Raw genomic sequence first — 17115 nt, forward strand, 5'->3', positions numbered from 1 at the left:
ATTATATTGGGGGTTGTATATTCAGCTAAAGAGTGGTTGCTTCGGCGTATGAGCAAGCCGCCAAGGTCCAAAGATATAGTATGATGCAATTCAAATCCCGCCAACGCCAGCAATGCAAATCGTCCAAGCTAGAGTAATGAACTAAATAAATACACCTCAGAAAAAGAAAGGTATAAAATACAAGAAATCAGTCTACCAATCCACGGCCCAACCGTTCTTCGTCAAGAACTCCTCGCAAGCCGCTTTCAGGGCGTAGTTTGGCCGCAGGTCATTAACTGTCATAGGAGCCCGTGTGATCGGGTCAACCTGGGCTTGCTTAATGTATTTGAGCAGCCCTATGCGGTCGAAAGTCGAGCCGGAGGGAGTGATGACTGGATCATGCATTATCTCGAAGGTGATACCGTCGACGAGGTAATCAGGGACCACCTGGTCCGGTTAGTGCCTTGCGGAGGCTGGAAACTAGCGGGATGGCTTACTCTTTCCTGTACCTCCCCGTTTGATGCAATCCGAAAAGCATCTCGCACATTTTGGACGTTCTTTTCAGCATCTTCACGCAACGCCTTCTGATCCTCCAAGAACCCGGTCTCACCAATCTCACCTCTCTCCAGTTGCCCTTGAAGATCATCTAACGACCGCTTCAAGTCCGCTTCAACGAGTTGCTCCACAGTAGCCAGTGTTTGATTCAGTTCGCGCAGCCGTGCCGTCTCCTTCGCAGCCCAAATCTGTTGCTTGGCACGAAGAACCGTCTTGGACAGATTCTCTGACTGATTACTCTTCTCCTCTAGACTTGCGTTATATGCACTGATAGCAACCTCGTACGCCTCCTGTGGTCGTTGAAGCCCAAGCAATGCCTGCGCAAGGTAATAATAACTCTTTATGCTGCTCGGCGACTTCGCTCCGTATAGATCGATGGCGCTGCGCGCATCCTGTTCGACACCGGCCCATTTCTCGAGTCTCGTGCGGGTGAGGGCGCGGTTCGTGAAGAAGGTCGGTTCGCGGGGGTTCTTGAGGATTCTGTCATGTATCTTTTCAGCAATTGCGAGAGAATTGGGCTGCACGTGCGGAGCTCACGCTTGGGAATAGAGCTCCTCTGCGCCGTTGTAGTCGCCAGCTTTGTAGAGCACATTGCCCTTGTCCTTTAGCTTGAAGGACATTGTGGTTATTTACGCAGGTTGACGAGAGGAAACGGTCACCGTCCTGGTCCGAACTGAAATTACTCGTCTAAGATTCAGGAGCTGTCCGTGGATTTCCAATCAGTGGTGGGGCAGTTGATATATGGTCCACTGGATTGCGGAGCCGATGCTGTAGTTCAGGAACGGTAGTCGCGATGCAGTAGGAGCAGAGCAGTGCGCTGCTCTGACTTCTGAGAGGACAATAAAATTATCGAGTCAGTGTGAGGGAGGCCCAACTTTCATCCCAGCCTGACTCGAGAAATTGATATGAGTAAACCGCAGCCAAGGCTGACAGCACCTCTGTTTCGCTGCCTTTAACCGAGGAGTACCTATCCAGGCTGCTCGGGTTGGTACAGTGGGGAAGAGGTGAAAGTGAGTGGCGGCCAGGGGCAATTGCAAAAGATGAAAATAGGAACTGGTTTGTTAGCCATTATTCCGCCTTGTGCAGAAGATATGGTGTTTTGTGCTGGTGAGTTGGAGATCGAAGGCCATCGATTCTCACAGAATCTACATCTGACTCAGCAATCTATGGTGTTATGCATTTATGCACCAGGAGTCAAATGGGCGCGGACAAGACAATTTATTCTATCTCTATCCCTGTAGTAGTATATGTGTAGTTGTATGTATATGTAACAGACTGACGTCTAACAAACGTAGTTTCGGCCGCCAGCATTCTCCGGTCTGCTCGTGGTATCATGACTCGTTTTAACATATGAAAAAAAGAATCCCAAATAGGTATCCCATCGGGATCGTCTCTCGGAAAAGACAAGATAGGAGAAGGCGAGAGTCGGTCAGGCCTGTTCTCCACGCTCCGATGGATCTGGAAAGCCTCGATCGGTCTGAACAGTGTCACGAGCACCATCAGCATTTTGCAAACGGGTTCCGGTGACATGCCATCGGTCTCGGTCCGATATTGATAATCGAGGTATGGCAAAGGTGGGGCCCCGCGTGATCCTTGCTCGACCGTTCAACGTCCGCTTCTTACTGCTGAGAAGCGAACTGGGCCTCGTAGTCCTTGATGGCCTGGACCTTGGGGGCGGAGGAGCTGTTGGGGTCGAACTTGTAGGTCACCCACTCGCTGGCGAGGCGCTTGGCCAGCTCAAGGCCGATGACGCGCTGGCCGAAGCAGAGGACTTGGGCGTCGTTGCTGAGGATAGCACGCTCAACGGAGAAGGAGTCGTGGGCAGTGACAGCACGGATGCCAGGCACCTTGTTGGCGGAGATAGCAACACCGAGACCGGTACCACAGATAAAAAGACCGCGGTCAGCCTTGCCATCCTTGATAAGCTTGGCACCCTCGACAGCAGGGTGAGGGTAGGCGGTCTTGTCAGAGGTCGAGTTGACACCAACGTCGAGAACCTCGCTGACATTGGGGTTCTTCTCAAGGAGAGCCTTGAGGGTGTCCTTGTAGGGAGCGCCAGCCTCGTCGGCGGCAAAGACGATACGAAGGGATTGAGACATTGTGAGTGGCTGTATAGTCGGTGATAGAATGGAAAGACGTTATGATGATCGAGGGATGATCACAGAGAATGGGTCAAATATGGGTCTGGGGGTGGAGGTATGGTGGATAGATCTAAGGAGTGCAGGAGGATGGGGAGGTGGGAATCGAAGGGCCTTTTATATGCTGGCTTGTCGGTTGGCAGGAGTCAAGTAGTAGCATTGACTTTCGCTCCCCTCCCCAGATCCAAAGGGAAAGGCCGCATGGTCTGTGGAGGAGGCCGAGCCGTGCCTCTCACTTCCTCACGCTTGGATTCGATCATTCCATTTCCTCTTTTCCCAGCAAATGCATGCGATAATTGAGGGTCTCCACGTTGGCGTCATATCCCAGCTTTGGATCGGCTCGTATCTGACCCAGTTACATGTGTTTCCTGCTCTCCAAACTCCCCTGATTTGACTGTTTACTACTATGTGGAGATTCCATGGCACTGTCTGATGAATGGATGGCTTTGGGGGACGAGCCCGCCAAGTATATCCAGAACATCAGACTTATACCATCATCTAATCATAACCCACGGATGTCGCGAGAGGTGACATTGGCCTCGGAAATACTAGGAATACGTACGCTTGTCGAGATTATCAGTTCAATCGCGCCACCACATACTTTGTCGGCCCTGGCGCATGTGGAGCTTGTTTCGACAGAGTGCTACAGGACAAGACGCTAGTGTCTGAGAGATTTTGAGTTGCTCCGGCTTGCCTATCAGAGAGATGCTCACAAAGGAACCAGACACATTTTAGACTGCAGGTGGCATTCGAGGCTTCCAATTGCTGGCTGTACTATGACGTAAAAGCCGCGGTGATGTGCATCCTTCAAGATTTTAATGATCTGAGCTCTATTCTCATGCGTTTTCTAGGTATAATCGATGGTTATACGCAGAAACCTGTTCTTTCAATAACAAGAATCAGGCATCTTGATTCCAATGCGGCGGTAGTCTGGAGTAGAATGGAAATTATGGAGCACTGGAGTATGGAGAACGCGATCTATCCCCGAGACTCCGTCGGACGCTGGAGCAGCGAGCTTCAACCACCCCACCTGCCATCTTTGGCCTGCCCCGCCATGAGCTGACTGAGAGTCTGATTGGCTAATGAGAGTGGGCTACCGTATCTTACCGGCCAGAACACATATTGTGAGGCTAAATGCTGTGTTATTTCGCTTTAGTTACGCAAGTGTGTATCATATTCCGTACGGGAGGCTCCTTTCAGCGATCCCAGCAAGACAACCGGTTTCTGCTCAGGCACAGCATCGGGATACCAATTTCATCTTGGAATGCAGATGGACCCCCCACCTACTACTTCTGACTATCATGGTCTCATGACCTCTTCGTAGACCCTTTCGACCTTCTCGACCTGAAGCTGTGACATTCAAATAGACTTGAACCCCCGGAGGAGGCCCCAGCACGCTCCACTACTTCCCCTCGTCTCTCCATCTCAATTCCCCAGATCAACATCGTCTCCAGGCTGTCATCGACGCAGCGGAGCACTCTTGACCGGGCATCGGCCTTATTGGATGAGTAGATGCACCAACGTGGGACGATCTCTGTGCCTGTCTCTTTTTGCTGGGTAAGTCCACCGAATGCGACATCCGGCTTCTCCCCTCAGTGCGGTATTCCCAGTCTCCAATGAGCGTGTCTGAGGCGGGGGATGGTCCTCTCGTTAACACACAACGCTACAGTGATTGGAAGACTTGCAATTGACCCATCGACTACGTTCGATTCAATTCCTTAGCATTCTCGTGCTGTCGTCACTGCCCGGTTTCTGCGAGCCTCTTATCTATCTTTGACGGCAAGAATCGCATTAGCAACCCCAACACCAGAATTAGAGAGAGTGTGTGCGTTACACAACGGCAATCCGGCAGAAAGTGTCAGCAAAATGGCGACAGCCACGAAGCAGACCTACCCGGTCTTGCCGAAGAACCTCCTTCTTATTTCCTTGAAGATGTACTTTGAGCCATCACGGACGCTCGAATACTGCCGTGCTCTTCTCGATCCCAAAAACGACATAGTTCGGCCGGAAAACCGCTCTAAGCTACTACTAGCCTTGATCCCTGATTTCCTCACAATATACCCATGCGCGGAAATTATTAGGCAATACGAGTCGTCTTTGCCGAAAGACGACTCTTTGTCACTTCCGGCCCCATTTCTTCTCGGCGCACAAGACTGCTTTTGGGAACCTCTCGGCGCCTACACTGGCGAAGTATCTCCGCTTGCTCTTAGCTCCATGGGTGTCTCCATTGTCGAGTTGGCGCACGCAGAACGTCGGTCTATCTTTGGTGAGACAGACGAGCAGGCTGCACGAAAGGCTGCTGCAACCTGCGCGCAAGGAATGGTGCCTCTAGTATGTATTGGAGAGATTAGTGCTCCCGGCCCGGTGGCATCACAGGCTGTCGGACTTGCGGTGCGCGAATGTGAAGTGCTAGTACGTGCCATTTTGAATGCCATCCCGGCGGATGCCCCTGTCATCTTTGCATATGAGCCTGTATGGGCCATTGGACAGCCTAAGCCGGCAAGCGTGGATCATATTTCCGCGGTGGTGGAAGGACTGCGCGCTCTGGTCAGCCAACGCCCTGGAGATGTCCGGATTTTGTACGGAGGCAGTGCAGGTCCTGGCCTATGGGGTCCAGGGGGTCTTGGAAAGGCCGTTGATGGCATGTTCCTGGGTCGCTTCGCGCATGAGATTGAGGGCGTGCGCAAGGTCGTTCGAGAAGTTGAAGAAACCCTCATTTGACCTTCGTGACCAAACCAACTACTCATAAACTCAAAAGCTCTGCAGCGCAAATGAATTTCATAGAGGGAGGTAACGGTTGAATTTCATATCCGGCCTACGAAACGCATGGGATGCAACAATCACAAATAAAACATAATATGATACCTATTATACTTCTTTCCCCGCTACTCCTTATCTCTTTTCACGGTTCGTCCTTCTCACTACGGGTGGCTTGATCCTTGCAAGCCACACTGCAGCCCCCAATGCACGATGACCTCACGAAGCTTACCAGAGGCTATACAAGGGACGGAGAAATATAGAATTCTCCGTTTACTGGAAAAGCATGTTACACGCTGACGCTGCAGCAGACTTTGGTGTAACAAGCCAGGAGCAAGAATTTAGAAACCTGTTGAGGACGCACTCCGCAGAGGACGGGCATACAAAAGCGTCAATGATTGGCTAATAACTCTTCAGACGAGCAGGATCAATTCTAGTATTTACAATAATGAAGCTAAAGAAAAATATGCTTTTGACAACTACCGCTTCTCCTCCCGCAGCTCCTGCTTCACTCGAGTGATAGTCCCAACCCCGCCATAGACGACGCCCGTGTACATCATGGCAACCGAGGCTCCAGCGTCAAGAACAGCGCGCGCCTGCTTCCCATTTGTGATTCCCCCAGAAGCGAAGATGACTTTGCGCGAGAGCCCGCTTGGCGCTTCCACAGAGGGAACGTTTTCCGAGTCGGGCTCGGCCAGCGTCGTGGTCGTTGCTGCTAATTCCTTGGCGGCTCCGGCCTTTTCCGACTCATCCTGCACCGCATCTAACATTGCCCGGTACCGAGCGACAAGGACCACTGTCCGGTCGAAGAGTTGTGGGCCAGAGTATCCGCCGGTTTCTTTCAATGTTGCCTGTTCTTTGGACGGGAGGGTGTAGCCTTGGGGTAGAGGGTCGGGACGGCGGTTCGTTGTGTTTCCGACGATGACCCCGTCAACGCCGGAGCCTCGGACTGCTTCGCAGATGCCTGAGACTTGCTCGTCTGAGTCCTCATCGGGACTGACCTTGACCATGACATAGGGCTTTGTCTTGCGGTCCACGCTCTTTGCGGCTCCAACAACTGCTTTGAGAATGGCTGTGAGGGGCGCGGCGGCTTGCAGGTCTCGAAGACCAGGTGTGTTAGGGCTTGAGACGTTCACAACGAGGATATCGGCGTATTTGGCCAGGCGGTCCACACAGTACACGTAGTCGCGCTTGATGGCCTCAATGTCGCCGTCGGGGGTGGCCTTGTTCTTGGCCACTTGAACAGCAAGAAGCTTTCCAGGCTGAAGACTGCCTGGAGGAACACCGGCCTCGCCGTCCAGAACACGCTGCTCGGATTCCTCGTATGACCCGAATCCGTTCGCGTAGGCGTAATCCCGAACTCTTTGCTCCAAGATGGCCGCCATGTGATCCGCACCCTTCGAGTTGAGGCCATATCGGTTAATCATGGCCTTTTGCGAAGGCAGTCGGAAGACTCGGGGGCGCGGATTACCATCCTGCGGTAAAGGAGTGGTACCTCCAACCTCAACGATAGCCGGCCCAGTCGCGAACAATGGGTCAGGAATCTCAGCATGCTTGTCAAGGCCACCCGAAATTCCAATCGGGTTTGCGAGTGTATACCCGAAGACCTTATTGATCATCAGCAAAACACCTACAGCAGATATGCAAGCGCAGTATCACCCACCTCGGTTGCTAAAGCCCTATCCCTATCTGGATCCCCCCTCTCCCTCGGATGTAACCCATACTTATACAGCGTCCTCAACGTATCAACACCTAAATGATGCGCATCCTCTGCATCAGGATACAGCGCCCTAATCAGCGGCACAACGCCGTACCGATGCGCACTCGCCCGCGTATCCGTGCCATATAAATACCCGACCAACAGTGTCAACGCCAACGACGTCCCTAGCACTGTCCTGCGTAGCCCACGGCCGGCTTTCTTTGGAGCTTCCTTAGCTGTCTCTTTTGCGGCCGCTGCAGCTTCTGTTGCTGCGGCGGCTGTGTCAGATGCGTATCGGGGTCTCGTGGATTGCAGGGTTCGAAGAATGAGGGGTTGCCGGGTGGAGGGACGGATACGGGATGCACCTGGCAAGGTGATCCTTCGGAGAGAATTTGTTGCCATTAGTGCTTTCATAATGCCTTTTTATGCGTTCTCTCGTCTATAAGTCTATGATAAGTCTTTTGCGTGGCTGGTAGAACGCAGGTGAGGATTAAGATTCAATATCGATTCGCAATCGCATATCCTACATATCGTACGAGGTGTAAGTGTCAATTCAGGAATTATTTTCAGGACCTCAAAGGTGCTAAGAAGCTTCCTCGGTTTTCAATTGACAAAGACCGAGGTTTCGAGAAAGGTTGAATCCGGGCAAAGGGAATGGAACTCACCACAAACCAACTCAATGATTGTGTAATTGAAACAAGAGCAATTGCGCCCCTCGGGTTTATTTCCAGTGAAAAGAAGAGGGCAATTGAATCAAAAGCGAAAGCAGAACCCCTCGTCGAAGATATGTACTCCGCGATCGAACGATAACTTCCCTCCGCACTCGGAGCATCTCCTTCTTCTCCGCTTTCTTGTCACCGGGCGGTGACGCATTAGACAGGCAATATATCGAAATCCAATACCCTCTGTGAAGTTTTGGTGATGAGACGAGTAATTATGTATACATTGACTATATTCGGTGCCTGTGCTCTCGTAGATCGACATACCAAGTACAGCGTCGAAACAAATGTGTGACGAAGAATGAGAAAGGAAATAGAGATCCGCTAAACTCCAGATTTCACCAATATGCTACTTCAAATGAACATAACAAAACGCCTGTTTTTGCCGCCTGACGCCAATTGGCAGAAGCCAAGTTCTGAAGCTGAAGTCCATGGAGTTCACGGGCTTACAAGATCGGATGGGAAGTGAAACCAGAAGGTGAGGAAGATATATGGGCCGTAAAAGGTAGGCGAACCACTGAGAGAGAGAGAGAGAGAGAGTTGGAGGCAGAGAGACCGTGGTGAGGTGAAAGAGTAGTTTTAATGAGCGTACTGATACAGGGGCACCGCGACTGGAATCACTCATCACTCATCACTCATCCTATCAGCGTCATCGTCATCCTCTTGTTGTAAGTCGGCACCTTCCTCGTCGACTTCCTGAGGCTGCGACTCCTCGGCAGGCTCTGGCGGTGGAGGCATAGCGTGGGCAAACTTAGGGTCAATAGCGGCGCGGTAAAGAGCCCGTTTGTAGACTTCAGCCTCTTCCGGATCACGAACGACAACCTGCATCTGGTGAACTTGGTCCTCTTTGGACCGGGGCTGAGTGGGTGCGAGGCCGGCCTGCGCAATGGTTCGTGAGCGCTCGGGCTTGAGGCGCGTCTTTCCAAGAATTGAGTAGTAATAGGCTGCTTTCTGTGTCTCCGACGCACCGGGGTCATTTGATTCAGCGGGATCGAAGAGGGTGAGTGCTATATCCTTCTGTTTCTGGCGATCTGCGAGAGTTTGGGCACTGGTCGCCCAGGTACGCGACCGATCATAGCGGTGGAATTTGTTGTTGTCCGCTCCTGCGTTGGTGTAAAGATCTTCGTCATCCCGGTCTGGGTTCGATAATTGTAAGCTCGCGCGAACTTTCTTGACTGATTCCTTCTTCTCGGGCAGGAATAGGTCATAGTCGTATGGAACGGGTCCGGGATCTGGATATAGTGCTGGGTTGTTCTTATGCAACGTTTGCTTTGTGGCGTATTCCTGGGCAATACGCTCCTCCGGCTCTGAGGGCAGCATGATTGCAACATCCATCCGTTCATCGCGCTTACCACCGGACGCTTGTATAGGCGCTTTGTCAAATTTGAATTGCACAAATCCTCCAGGATCGGGGAATCCTTGCAGATCAGGAAGGAGCGGATAAAAGCCGACAGGCTTTAGCTTTGGGTTGTCTGGATGCACAGGAGTGGCCCAAGCATCCGCTTCGAGTTTTGTAGGAGCAAGACCTTTGAGCTGACTTGCCGTATCATCTCCCACATGTTTGCTATCAGGGTAGGCGATATCGAATCCCTTCAGAATATACTTCTTCACATACGTAGGGTCATCTTGTGACTTCTTGTCAAGACGTGCCTTCGGACGGATGGGCGTGACCTTGGGGCCATCAGGAGTGCGGATTCCAGCAGAGATATACTGTGTACGGCGGAGGAAGCTAACATTGGCATTCTTCGGCGCCGGGTTCTTCAGCTGATCCAGAGTCAAGAGCAGTGGCAGATCAGCGGGGTCAATTGGGTCTGGGTTCTCCGGCGCCATGATAGCTAGAGCTCGAAAATCACGTTAGCGCCGCACCTGCGCAATCGTTGCGCTGAACTACGTACCTCCCTCGTCACCCAAATGCAATCCTGGAATACCAACCAGATCAATTGGCATACCACCTTCCGCATCCACATCAATATTGGGTTCTTCGCGTCGCGCCAAGTTGGAAGCAAATCCAGGAGTGAGAAATCTCTCGAGACCTTCGTGGGGGATGTCGAGAAACTTCGGCGGCATGTCAGGAGGAGGGAGGTCATTTCGGTAGCGCAGAGAGGCTATGTATTCCTGGTGAAAGCCCCCAGAGGAGCTGCTTTCTTTTGATTTTGACATTCCGACCACGTTTTTCCTGGTTTTACCGGCCGGGACAGGCGAAGCTTCGGACGACGGTGGAGTACAAACTGTTCGTTCCCATGTTAGCGGTATAGTTACTCGAACGCTGGAGCTTCAGAGACATGCCTTGAGCAGAAAGGGCAGTTGAAGGGATGTCGGATTCCGGTACAAGGCGGGTATTCACGTTCTCACCTCGAGTATTGACCGGACCGAGTGCTATATAAGAGATAGCTTGGTTATTGGATAGCTTCGTGAACAATGAGATCGAATACAGCGCGCAAACTTACCAGGAGTGAGAGGATCCATACTGCTCTTCTTGACCGCCTGGTGTTTATGGTTAGTGCAGCTGCATGCTTGAAAGTTGGAGAAACATTAACCCGGTAAGCTGCTTTGTGTTATGGATTGCTTATGTAATTTATATACACAATGAGGTATAATTTGCATGCTGCACAGCTGTGAACAATAATCGCACATAGGCAAGATCCAAAATCTGTATTAAAATCTATAGCCTTATAAACGTACATTCTAGTTTTGAAGTTCCTGCTACACCCAGAACTACAGCACTCATTGATCAATACGCCCACATGCACTTGTACGCCAACAGACGGTGTCCGAGGCGATCATACTCCAGCTGACTGATCCAGCTATCATTTGTTCCACTAAGTTTGCCAAAGATACTGGCGCCCTTCCACACAACGACCTGCGGGTCAAGGTCCCTTGGAGGCGTACCGATCATGATTTCCTTGGCAAAAGCTGGCGATTGCAGCTGAAGACGCTCCTCTAGGAACAAGTGGAAGCCACTCACTAAGCTTCCGCCGCCAACGACCATGATTCCACCGATGAAGTCACGCATTTTTCGCTCGTCTGAGCGAGCAGCATGCCTGATCGAAGTAAGGATTGCCTTATCTAGAGGATAGGAGGGAAGAACATCATCACGTTCCTCAATAGTAGACACACGGGGCTGAGAAGTGGATTGGCCCTGTCCACCAGGTGCAGGTGTAGCGGCACCTGCAGCCTGTGGGGTGCCTTCCGGGACGGGAGAACCAGCAACGGACGAACGCGGGGTTGCCTCGGCTTCCTGCACGCGGCTCAGAGCACTGAGTTGCTGCGAGCGGCTAGGTGTGGCTTGGACGTCAAGAGTGTTTGTCGAATGTTCGCCATTCAGATGGCTAGGCTGTTCGGGTGGTGCAAGTGTGGTTAGGATCTCAGACTGGGCGGCGGAGGTTGGATCATTCGGCTGGCCATCATAAATATCCACGGAGCGAGTTATCAACTTTCTTCGCCGATCAAGCTTCTTTGAGTTATCGAACAAAGTCGGTTGGAAGACCCCCATTGGAGCGAGATGTACCTCGTCGTATGCTTTGAAGGTGTACTTGCGGGTGTCTTGGCCAGAGACTCTGAGATGAAAATCGAAAACCTGCACCGAAACACTCGCTTCGTTCATGGTACAAACATTCTTTTTCAGCTCTTCGGCAAGTAAAAAGTCATACCTGCGCCATAAGTTGATCTCTTCGTATGGAAAGTGATCGTAGAGCATCATTTTGATAAACAGCTCTGTCACGTCCGATCCGCCATATTTCAGATTCACGCGTGAGTTCTCAATGCACATCCCTTCCTCTACGCAGCAGATTGATGTCTTCTGCGCGCCGACATCAACAACGCAAGTCGATGTGAACCCACCACCAAAGGTAGCCGCCAAACTCTCCTGGATAAAGCAGACCCGAGCGAACGAGAACTCCCTCATTAGCATCTCGAGGATTTGAGTGACGTATGATTTCTCGAAAAGGTCTGGAATCACGAACACGCAGGAGTATTGCGGCCAGTCTTTCTTGCTCGTGAGGCCCAATTGAGTTTTGATCGCCTCTTCAAGGATGATGGATATGTCCAGGAACAATAGTCTTTTGTTGGGGTAGTCCTGCTCGTTACACCATCCGTACTTCATCGGCCAGTATAACTTGTAGCGGGGATTTGAGTCGTCGGGTATCCGCAGCGCTGGCTGTCCCACAATGTACTCTGGTGCCGGATCTGGGATTTCCGTCCACTCAACCCGCATCGGATCGTTGTGTTCTGAGATAGTCTCTGGTACTGTTCGACGATTATAGTTAATTACCATTTCCTTCGAGTTTGGCAGGGTCCGTCGCTTGTTCTGTCGCATGTGTGTTTTAAGTTCGGCCATCATCGTAGTGTATTGCGAGGAGAACTATATGCAGGTTAGGGATTATATAGACTTGCCTTAAAACAGTGATATATTGACACACCTCAGAGCCAAACTTTTTCTCCGGTTCCATTTCGGAGCCATCATCTAGCTTCAACCTCTTCGGGCAGGGTTCCTCTTGGTCTTCGTATTCGCTGGTAGCTGATTTTCGCGCAATGACCATCGGTAAGGTTTTAGGGAGCGCATCGCTAGATAGACCTATGCGCAGATTCTGGCTGCCGACATGGACAACGACAACCTTCGATCCTGCTGTTTCCGAAGTATCTTCGGCGTCCTCCATATTCGTATCACCATCCATCTCCGCGTCCTCTTCGGGGACCCCAAGATCATTTGCCTTCGCCATTGCCAGAGCACGATCGCGATCTTTGGCGTTCTTGGTCATGCGGTTTCGGGCCTCTTCATGCTGCAATCTGTAAGCAAGGTTCTGGTCGTCGCGCTTAAGGTAATCACTGTATGCCAGCAAATGCTCATTAGCCAAGGCTTTAAGGATGAACCAATTTCAATACACAAAAGGAGACGAACGTGTAGTAGTTTTTCTGGTTAATTGCGGGGATCACAGGCCAGCTCGATAGGTCCATGTTGTTGTCCGTCCTTTCGAGACCTAAGAAATATAAATTAGGGCATGGAACGTATTGTTATTTTTAGGCTGCGAATTACTGACCCTCGTCCCTAAGGAGGGCCTTTCCCGACTTCTTGCCAACCATGGTGTGCGGCTCTTGCTGGAAAGACGGCGATTGTTCTTGGTTCTAATGCGCCTGGGTCGGATGAGCGTAGTGTAACTGATCGCCAAGGGGTTGTCTACGGCTTGAGCGGGGATTGAATCTCCTTCGTTGATATAGGAAGATGTCGAGATGGAGAGTGCGGATGGTGGAACAAGGACAGTTCTGAGATCAGATCGCAGTGGGAGAAAGGGCGTGCTTGAACACCTTCAAACGAGGAGCGGCGTCCCGGTGCTCCATACTCTCCGGCCCTTGGCAAGTGAAAGGCGAATTACTGTAAATGGCATAGTGCGTGAAGAGTATATACTCTACAATATTCTCAACATCACTTAACAATGACGATTTATAGCCTTGAGGTGTTATCTTTTGATTCTGACTGTGTAGCCCTTCACATCTTGGCTTTCATTCATCCAGGTAAAACAATTTGAGGTACCAGTGCTTGACGACAGTAAAGACTTGAAGCTTTGACCAGCTCTGATCAGCCGCCCCTGCGATTTAGTCAGCTCCTGTTCTGATGTGGGAGTTCTGGGGTTAGTCTGGCCTTTGAATTTCGATCACCCTCCTCCCAAACAAAGATCTTCTTCTCTTCTCTCAAAGTACTTCTCTCCGGGTACACTTTGCAGTCCAGAAGCTGTACCCATTCCTCGTTCCGACCGCCACGCGAAATAACCGAGCTGCCTTCACGATCGGGCTCCGTCATTATTCACGGCCGCCGCTAAGGAGTATCGCCGCTTTGTCTGCCAACTATCACAGCTATGGGAGGTTCACTGTCTCGACTTTGGGGACTATTATGGGCGAAGAAGGAAATTCGGATTCTAATTCTCGGACTTGTACGTCCCGGTGCCGCCTTTTTGTAACGATCTTTAGGAGCTTGGAGCTGAGACGCTATCTCGAATAGGACAATGCCGGCAAGACCACCCTTCTCTACAGATTAAAGGTACGACCAAGTTCTTTTCGAATTCCTATCGCGCACGACCTGAATCGCATACTGACTTCAGCTGCTATGATTAGATCGGTGAAGTCGTAACTACAATACCTACCATCGGATTCAACGTCGAATCGGTGACGTACAGAAACTTGAATTTCAATGTCTGGGTAGGTATTTTAGGACGAACCTTGCCCGGAACTTCCTGCTTATATACTCGTTATTCCAGGATCTTGGAGGTCAAACATCTATTCGTCCATACTGGCGTTGCTACTATGCCAACACCGCTGCCGTCATCTTCGTGATCGACTCGACAGATGTTGAACGACTCGGGACGGCCGCCGACGAACTCGCCGCCATGCTGAACGAAGAAGAACTACGAGAGGCCGCGCTCTTGGTCTTCGCCAATAAACAAGATCAGCCTGGGGCCAAGGGCGCCGGCGAAATATCAGAGGCACTGAAGCTTGGTGAGCTCCGAGATAGGAACTGGAGTATCGTGGCCTGCTCCGCAATCGACGGAAAAGGTCTCAACGAAGGCATGGACTGGTTGGTGGTATGTTCTGCACGGTACCCCAGAACTAGTATTGCTCATACTGACGTTAACACCAGACGACTCTTCAATCCGAAAACGCATGAGCGCTGGCGTCTTTTGTTGTGCAATAGAATCTTTTAATATTCCCCTCCTCGGCTTTTTACGCCAGGAGGCTTATGTCGTTATACAGTATACCTTTTGATTTGGAAGTTTTGAGCCAGCATAATATCCTACTTGATTCGAAAGTGATCATTGGCATTTCGTGTGGAATGACGGGGAGCTATGGTTAGATCCGGTTTCGATGCCTCGAAGCCTTTAGACAGCGCGATTGATACAATTGTATAAATCAACTTATACCCGTGATTACTCCAACATCTGACCAAGATTTGTGATTATGCATCCGTGCTTCCAACTCTTATCAAAGGCTATGACCCTATCATTTCCTATCAGCTTCCTAGATATATCTCTAGATACGAGGATATACCGAGCACCCATCCCAGGGATAAATCGAACATCAACGCCAGGAAACTATGTTGATTCTCAGAGGACCAGCTACCAACGCAAGTAAAGAAAGGTTAGTTCTTGTTCACATTACTTCCTTTTCCAACCCCATTGTAAGCATCATCCCCGCACTCCATCTCCTTATCTACCCCGCACCACACCATTTGCACAAAGATCTGAAAGCCAAAACGTGCATCAAGCCGCATTATTCTCAACGAGACAATGACCGGAATCGAAATCCCCGCCACGCAAATCGCTGCCGTCCTCCCCTCCACCGGCGCAACACTCGACAGCCACCTCGAAATCAAACATGATCGGCCCATCCCCACCGCCGCAGCAGGCGAGTTACTCGTCAAGCTTGAGTTTTCGGGCGTCTGTCACTCAGATGTGCATAGTGTTCGTGGGGAGACGCCCATGTTGACGGATGTTGCAGGGCATGAGGGGGTGGGGACGGTTGTTCGAGGTATACTTTCTCAGAGGAGTTGAGAGGGGTGTATACCATGAGCTAGCGGGGTTGATAACTGATGATTTGCAGTTGGGGATGGAGTAGATGAAGGGGTTTGGGTGGGAAAGAGAGTGGGGATTAGGTATATTTCTCTAGGTATGCTCTTGTGTTGAAGCATTTTTGATAATGGTTCTTGGGCTGTTAAAGATGGCTGTACAGCTCGTGCCTTGAGTGTGAGATATGTGAGAGGAACAATACGGCTTGTCCGTATCAGAAAAATGCGGGTGCGGTACGTTCTTGCTGGACTGGTGGAAGCATCAATTTGCACCTATTTTCGAGGTGTATAGATTGAAGATGCCGAGTGCTAATGGAGCCCTACAGAATGTTCCGGGTACATTCCAGCGTGAGTGCATGGCCATCCTTTCTCCATAGAGGGCATTGTTCCAAATACTGAGCCTGTCCCTGCAGAATATATCGTCAGCCCTGCTGTGCACGTTACGAAAATTCCGCCACAGCTATCTCCAGATGAGGCTGCGCCGCTGCTATGTGGTATGGCGCTCATATCCAATATCAAGACCGGAGGATACTAATCAAAGCACGCGTAGCTGGAATTGCCATGTATTCGTCGATCATCAAGACGAAAACCCGCTCAGGAGACTGGCTCGTTCTTCCCGGTGCTGGAGGTGGATTAGGGCACATGTATGTCTCCGCCATATCCCCCTATCATGGCATCTCTCAATGGAAACCGTGCCCCTGATCAGATTTCTAGGGGTGTTCAAATCGCGGTGAAGAAGGGCCTCAAGGTCATTGCTATTGACAGGTACGAGTATGCTTAACATAGCGTTTAAGCTAGAAGCTCACAACAGTAGCGGAGAGAAGAAGAAACAACTTTGTTTAAGTCTCGGGGCCACAGCCTTCCTCGACTACAAAGTCGACGACGTTGAGCATGCAGTCAAGCAACTAACGTCCGGACTTGGTGCACACGCTGTAATCTGCACGGCTAACAGCGAAGGAGCCTACGAACAGAGTATGCGGCTTCTTCGCCGTCTAGGTGCCCTAGTCTGCGTGGGCATACCCAATGTGCCGTTCCGGTTGCCCGCGACGCCTTTTGATATGATCGTCAAAGGTTCGTACCTTTATTTTACCTTTTATGGCTTCTAAATAAACGAGAAAGCTGACAAAACATAGGTTTGACGATTGTCGGTAACTCGGCCGGTACAGCGCAGGAGATGGACGAATTGATGGAGATGGCTGTAGCAGGTGATGTCAAGGCTCATATTGAGTGCTTCGAGTTCGACCAGATCGATACGGTCATCCAGCGGCTTGGGAAGTCTGAAATCGATGGGCGAGCTGTTATGCGGATACCAGAATGATCAAAAGGAAGTACGCTCCAGGTTGTCAAGATTGGACAGCTAATGAACAATCTCAATGGAGCCTTGATATCCCATGAGGCCCGTTGGAAAGCCATCATCGGGCCGGGAGAGGTCGGGGAGTTTGAGGCTGATGCTGGGGTTGATGCGGGGTATGATTGGCCGCTGAAAAAGTAGCCTTATTTTTTAGTGCTTTTAGCCCAAACCCTGCATGAACAACACTCCAACAAAGCGAGACATAATCAGGCGGTCTTTTTTAGCGATGCCTGTGACTTTGCCCTTTTCTTCGAATTAGGAGGGGGCCATAACAAGGGCTGGTCACCCGTACTTCTGAAACTCAGGCCTATAGTACGGAAAGTATCATCGGTGAAGTGGATCACTGTGGAGGAGGTATATTGAAC

At 50.8% G+C, this 17115-nt stretch overlaps 7 protein-coding genes across 7 annotated transcripts; 3 read left to right on the plus strand and 4 right to left on the minus strand.

Moving 5' to 3' along the window:
* Position 1: 1 nt before the first annotated feature.
* On the minus strand, positions 2-1364 carry BJY04DRAFT_77909 (putative U-box domain protein). The gene is made up of 3 exons (XM_073721063.1): positions 1072-1364; positions 477-1014; positions 2-426 (listed from the first exon to the last, which is right to left on the minus strand). The coding sequence occupies exons 1-3, from the start codon at positions 1152-1154 to the stop codon at positions 193-195; spliced, it is 855 nt and encodes a 284-aa protein (XP_073570248.1). The 5' UTR covers positions 1155-1364; the 3' UTR covers positions 2-192.
* A 368-nt stretch (positions 1365-1732) lies between these two features.
* Positions 1733-2747, minus strand: BJY04DRAFT_191242 (RpiB/LacA/LacB family sugar-phosphate isomerase). The gene has a single exon (XM_073711617.1). It carries the CDS (start codon positions 2631-2633, stop codon positions 2154-2156), a length of 480 nt encoding a protein of 159 aa, XP_073570249.1. The 5' UTR covers positions 2634-2747; the 3' UTR covers positions 1733-2153.
* Positions 2748-4261: 1514 nt separating this feature from the next.
* On the plus strand, positions 4262-5650 carry BJY04DRAFT_77968 (triose-phosphate isomerase). Its single transcript, XM_073721065.1, has one exon. The coding sequence runs from the start codon at positions 4539-4541 to the stop codon at positions 5391-5393; it is 855 nt and encodes a 284-aa protein (XP_073570250.1). The 5' UTR covers positions 4262-4538; the 3' UTR covers positions 5394-5650.
* A 258-nt stretch (positions 5651-5908) lies between these two features.
* On the minus strand, positions 5909-7530 carry BJY04DRAFT_208072 (dihydroorotate dehydrogenase 2; the record flags this gene model as incomplete). The annotated part of the gene is made up of 2 exons (XM_073713941.1): positions 5909-7036; positions 7093-7530. 2 exons carry the CDS (start codon positions 7528-7530, stop codon positions 5909-5911), a joined length of 1566 nt encoding a protein of 521 aa, XP_073570251.1.
* Positions 7531-8471: 941 nt separating this feature from the next.
* BJY04DRAFT_208073 (uncharacterized protein) lies at positions 8472-12926 on the minus strand (the record flags this gene model as incomplete). The annotated part of the gene is made up of 8 exons (XM_073713942.1): positions 8472-9682; positions 9743-10075; positions 10107-10223; positions 10295-10353; positions 10592-12207; positions 12266-12671; positions 12745-12823; positions 12884-12926. The coding sequence occupies 8 exons, from the start codon at positions 12924-12926 to the stop codon at positions 8472-8474; spliced, it is 3864 nt and encodes a 1287-aa protein (XP_073570252.1).
* Positions 12927-13487: 561 nt separating this feature from the next.
* BJY04DRAFT_191256 (ADP-ribosylation factor family protein) lies at positions 13488-14814 on the plus strand. The gene is made up of 5 exons (XM_073711618.1): positions 13488-13771; positions 13840-13878; positions 13953-14036; positions 14096-14419; positions 14476-14814. Exons 1-5 carry the CDS (start codon positions 13697-13699, stop codon positions 14500-14502), a joined length of 549 nt encoding a protein of 182 aa, XP_073570253.1. The 5' UTR covers positions 13488-13696; the 3' UTR covers positions 14503-14814.
* A 307-nt stretch (positions 14815-15121) lies between these two features.
* On the plus strand, positions 15122-16717 carry BJY04DRAFT_208075 (zinc-dependent alcohol dehydrogenase; the record flags this gene model as incomplete). The annotated part of the gene is made up of 9 exons (XM_073713943.1): positions 15122-15362; positions 15435-15486; positions 15552-15633; positions 15726-15747; positions 15813-15893; positions 15950-16043; positions 16114-16164; positions 16214-16470; positions 16533-16717. 9 exons carry the CDS (start codon positions 15122-15124, stop codon positions 16715-16717), a joined length of 1065 nt encoding a protein of 354 aa, XP_073570254.1.
* Positions 16718-17115: the final 398 nt, after the last annotated feature.

The sequence above is a fragment of the Aspergillus karnatakaensis genome (genome assembly GCF_047715665.1).
Source record: "Aspergillus karnatakaensis strain CBS 102800 unplaced genomic scaffold BJY04scaffold_30, whole genome shotgun sequence".
Classification (NCBI taxonomy): Eukaryota; Fungi; Ascomycota; class Eurotiomycetes; order Eurotiales; family Aspergillaceae; genus Aspergillus; species Aspergillus karnatakaensis.

Bases quoted from the DNA above. Each gene is read 5' to 3' on its own strand.
- BJY04DRAFT_191242 (XM_073711617.1), bottom strand. From the start codon at position 2,633: ATGTCTCAATCCCTTCGTATCGTCTTTGCCGCCGACGAGGCTGGCGCT.
- BJY04DRAFT_191256 (XM_073711618.1), top strand. From the start codon at position 13,697: ATGGGAGGTTCACTGTCTCGACTTTGGGGACTATTATGGGCGAAGAAG. The intron at 13,772-13,839 runs GTACGTCCCGGT...TATCTCGAATAG, and splicing joins GGATTCTAATTCTCGGACTT to GACAATGCCGGCAAGACCAC. The intron at 14,037-14,095 runs GTAGGTATTTTA...TCGTTATTCCAG, and splicing joins ACTTGAATTTCAATGTCTGG to GATCTTGGAGGTCAAACATC.
- BJY04DRAFT_77968 (XM_073721065.1), top strand. From the start codon at position 4,539: ATGGCGACAGCCACGAAGCAGACCTACCCGGTCTTGCCGAAGAACCTC.
- BJY04DRAFT_77909 (XM_073721063.1), bottom strand. From the start codon at position 1,154: ATGTCCTTCAAGCTAAAGGACAAGGGCAATGTGCTCTACAAAGCTGGC. The intron at 1,015-1,071 runs GTGAGCTCCGCA...GATACATGACAG, and splicing joins GAGGAGCTCTATTCCCAAGC to AATCCTCAAGAACCCCCGCG. The intron at 427-476 runs GTAAGCCATCCC...TAACCGGACCAG, and splicing joins ACGGGGAGGTACAGGAAAGA to GTGGTCCCTGATTACCTCGT.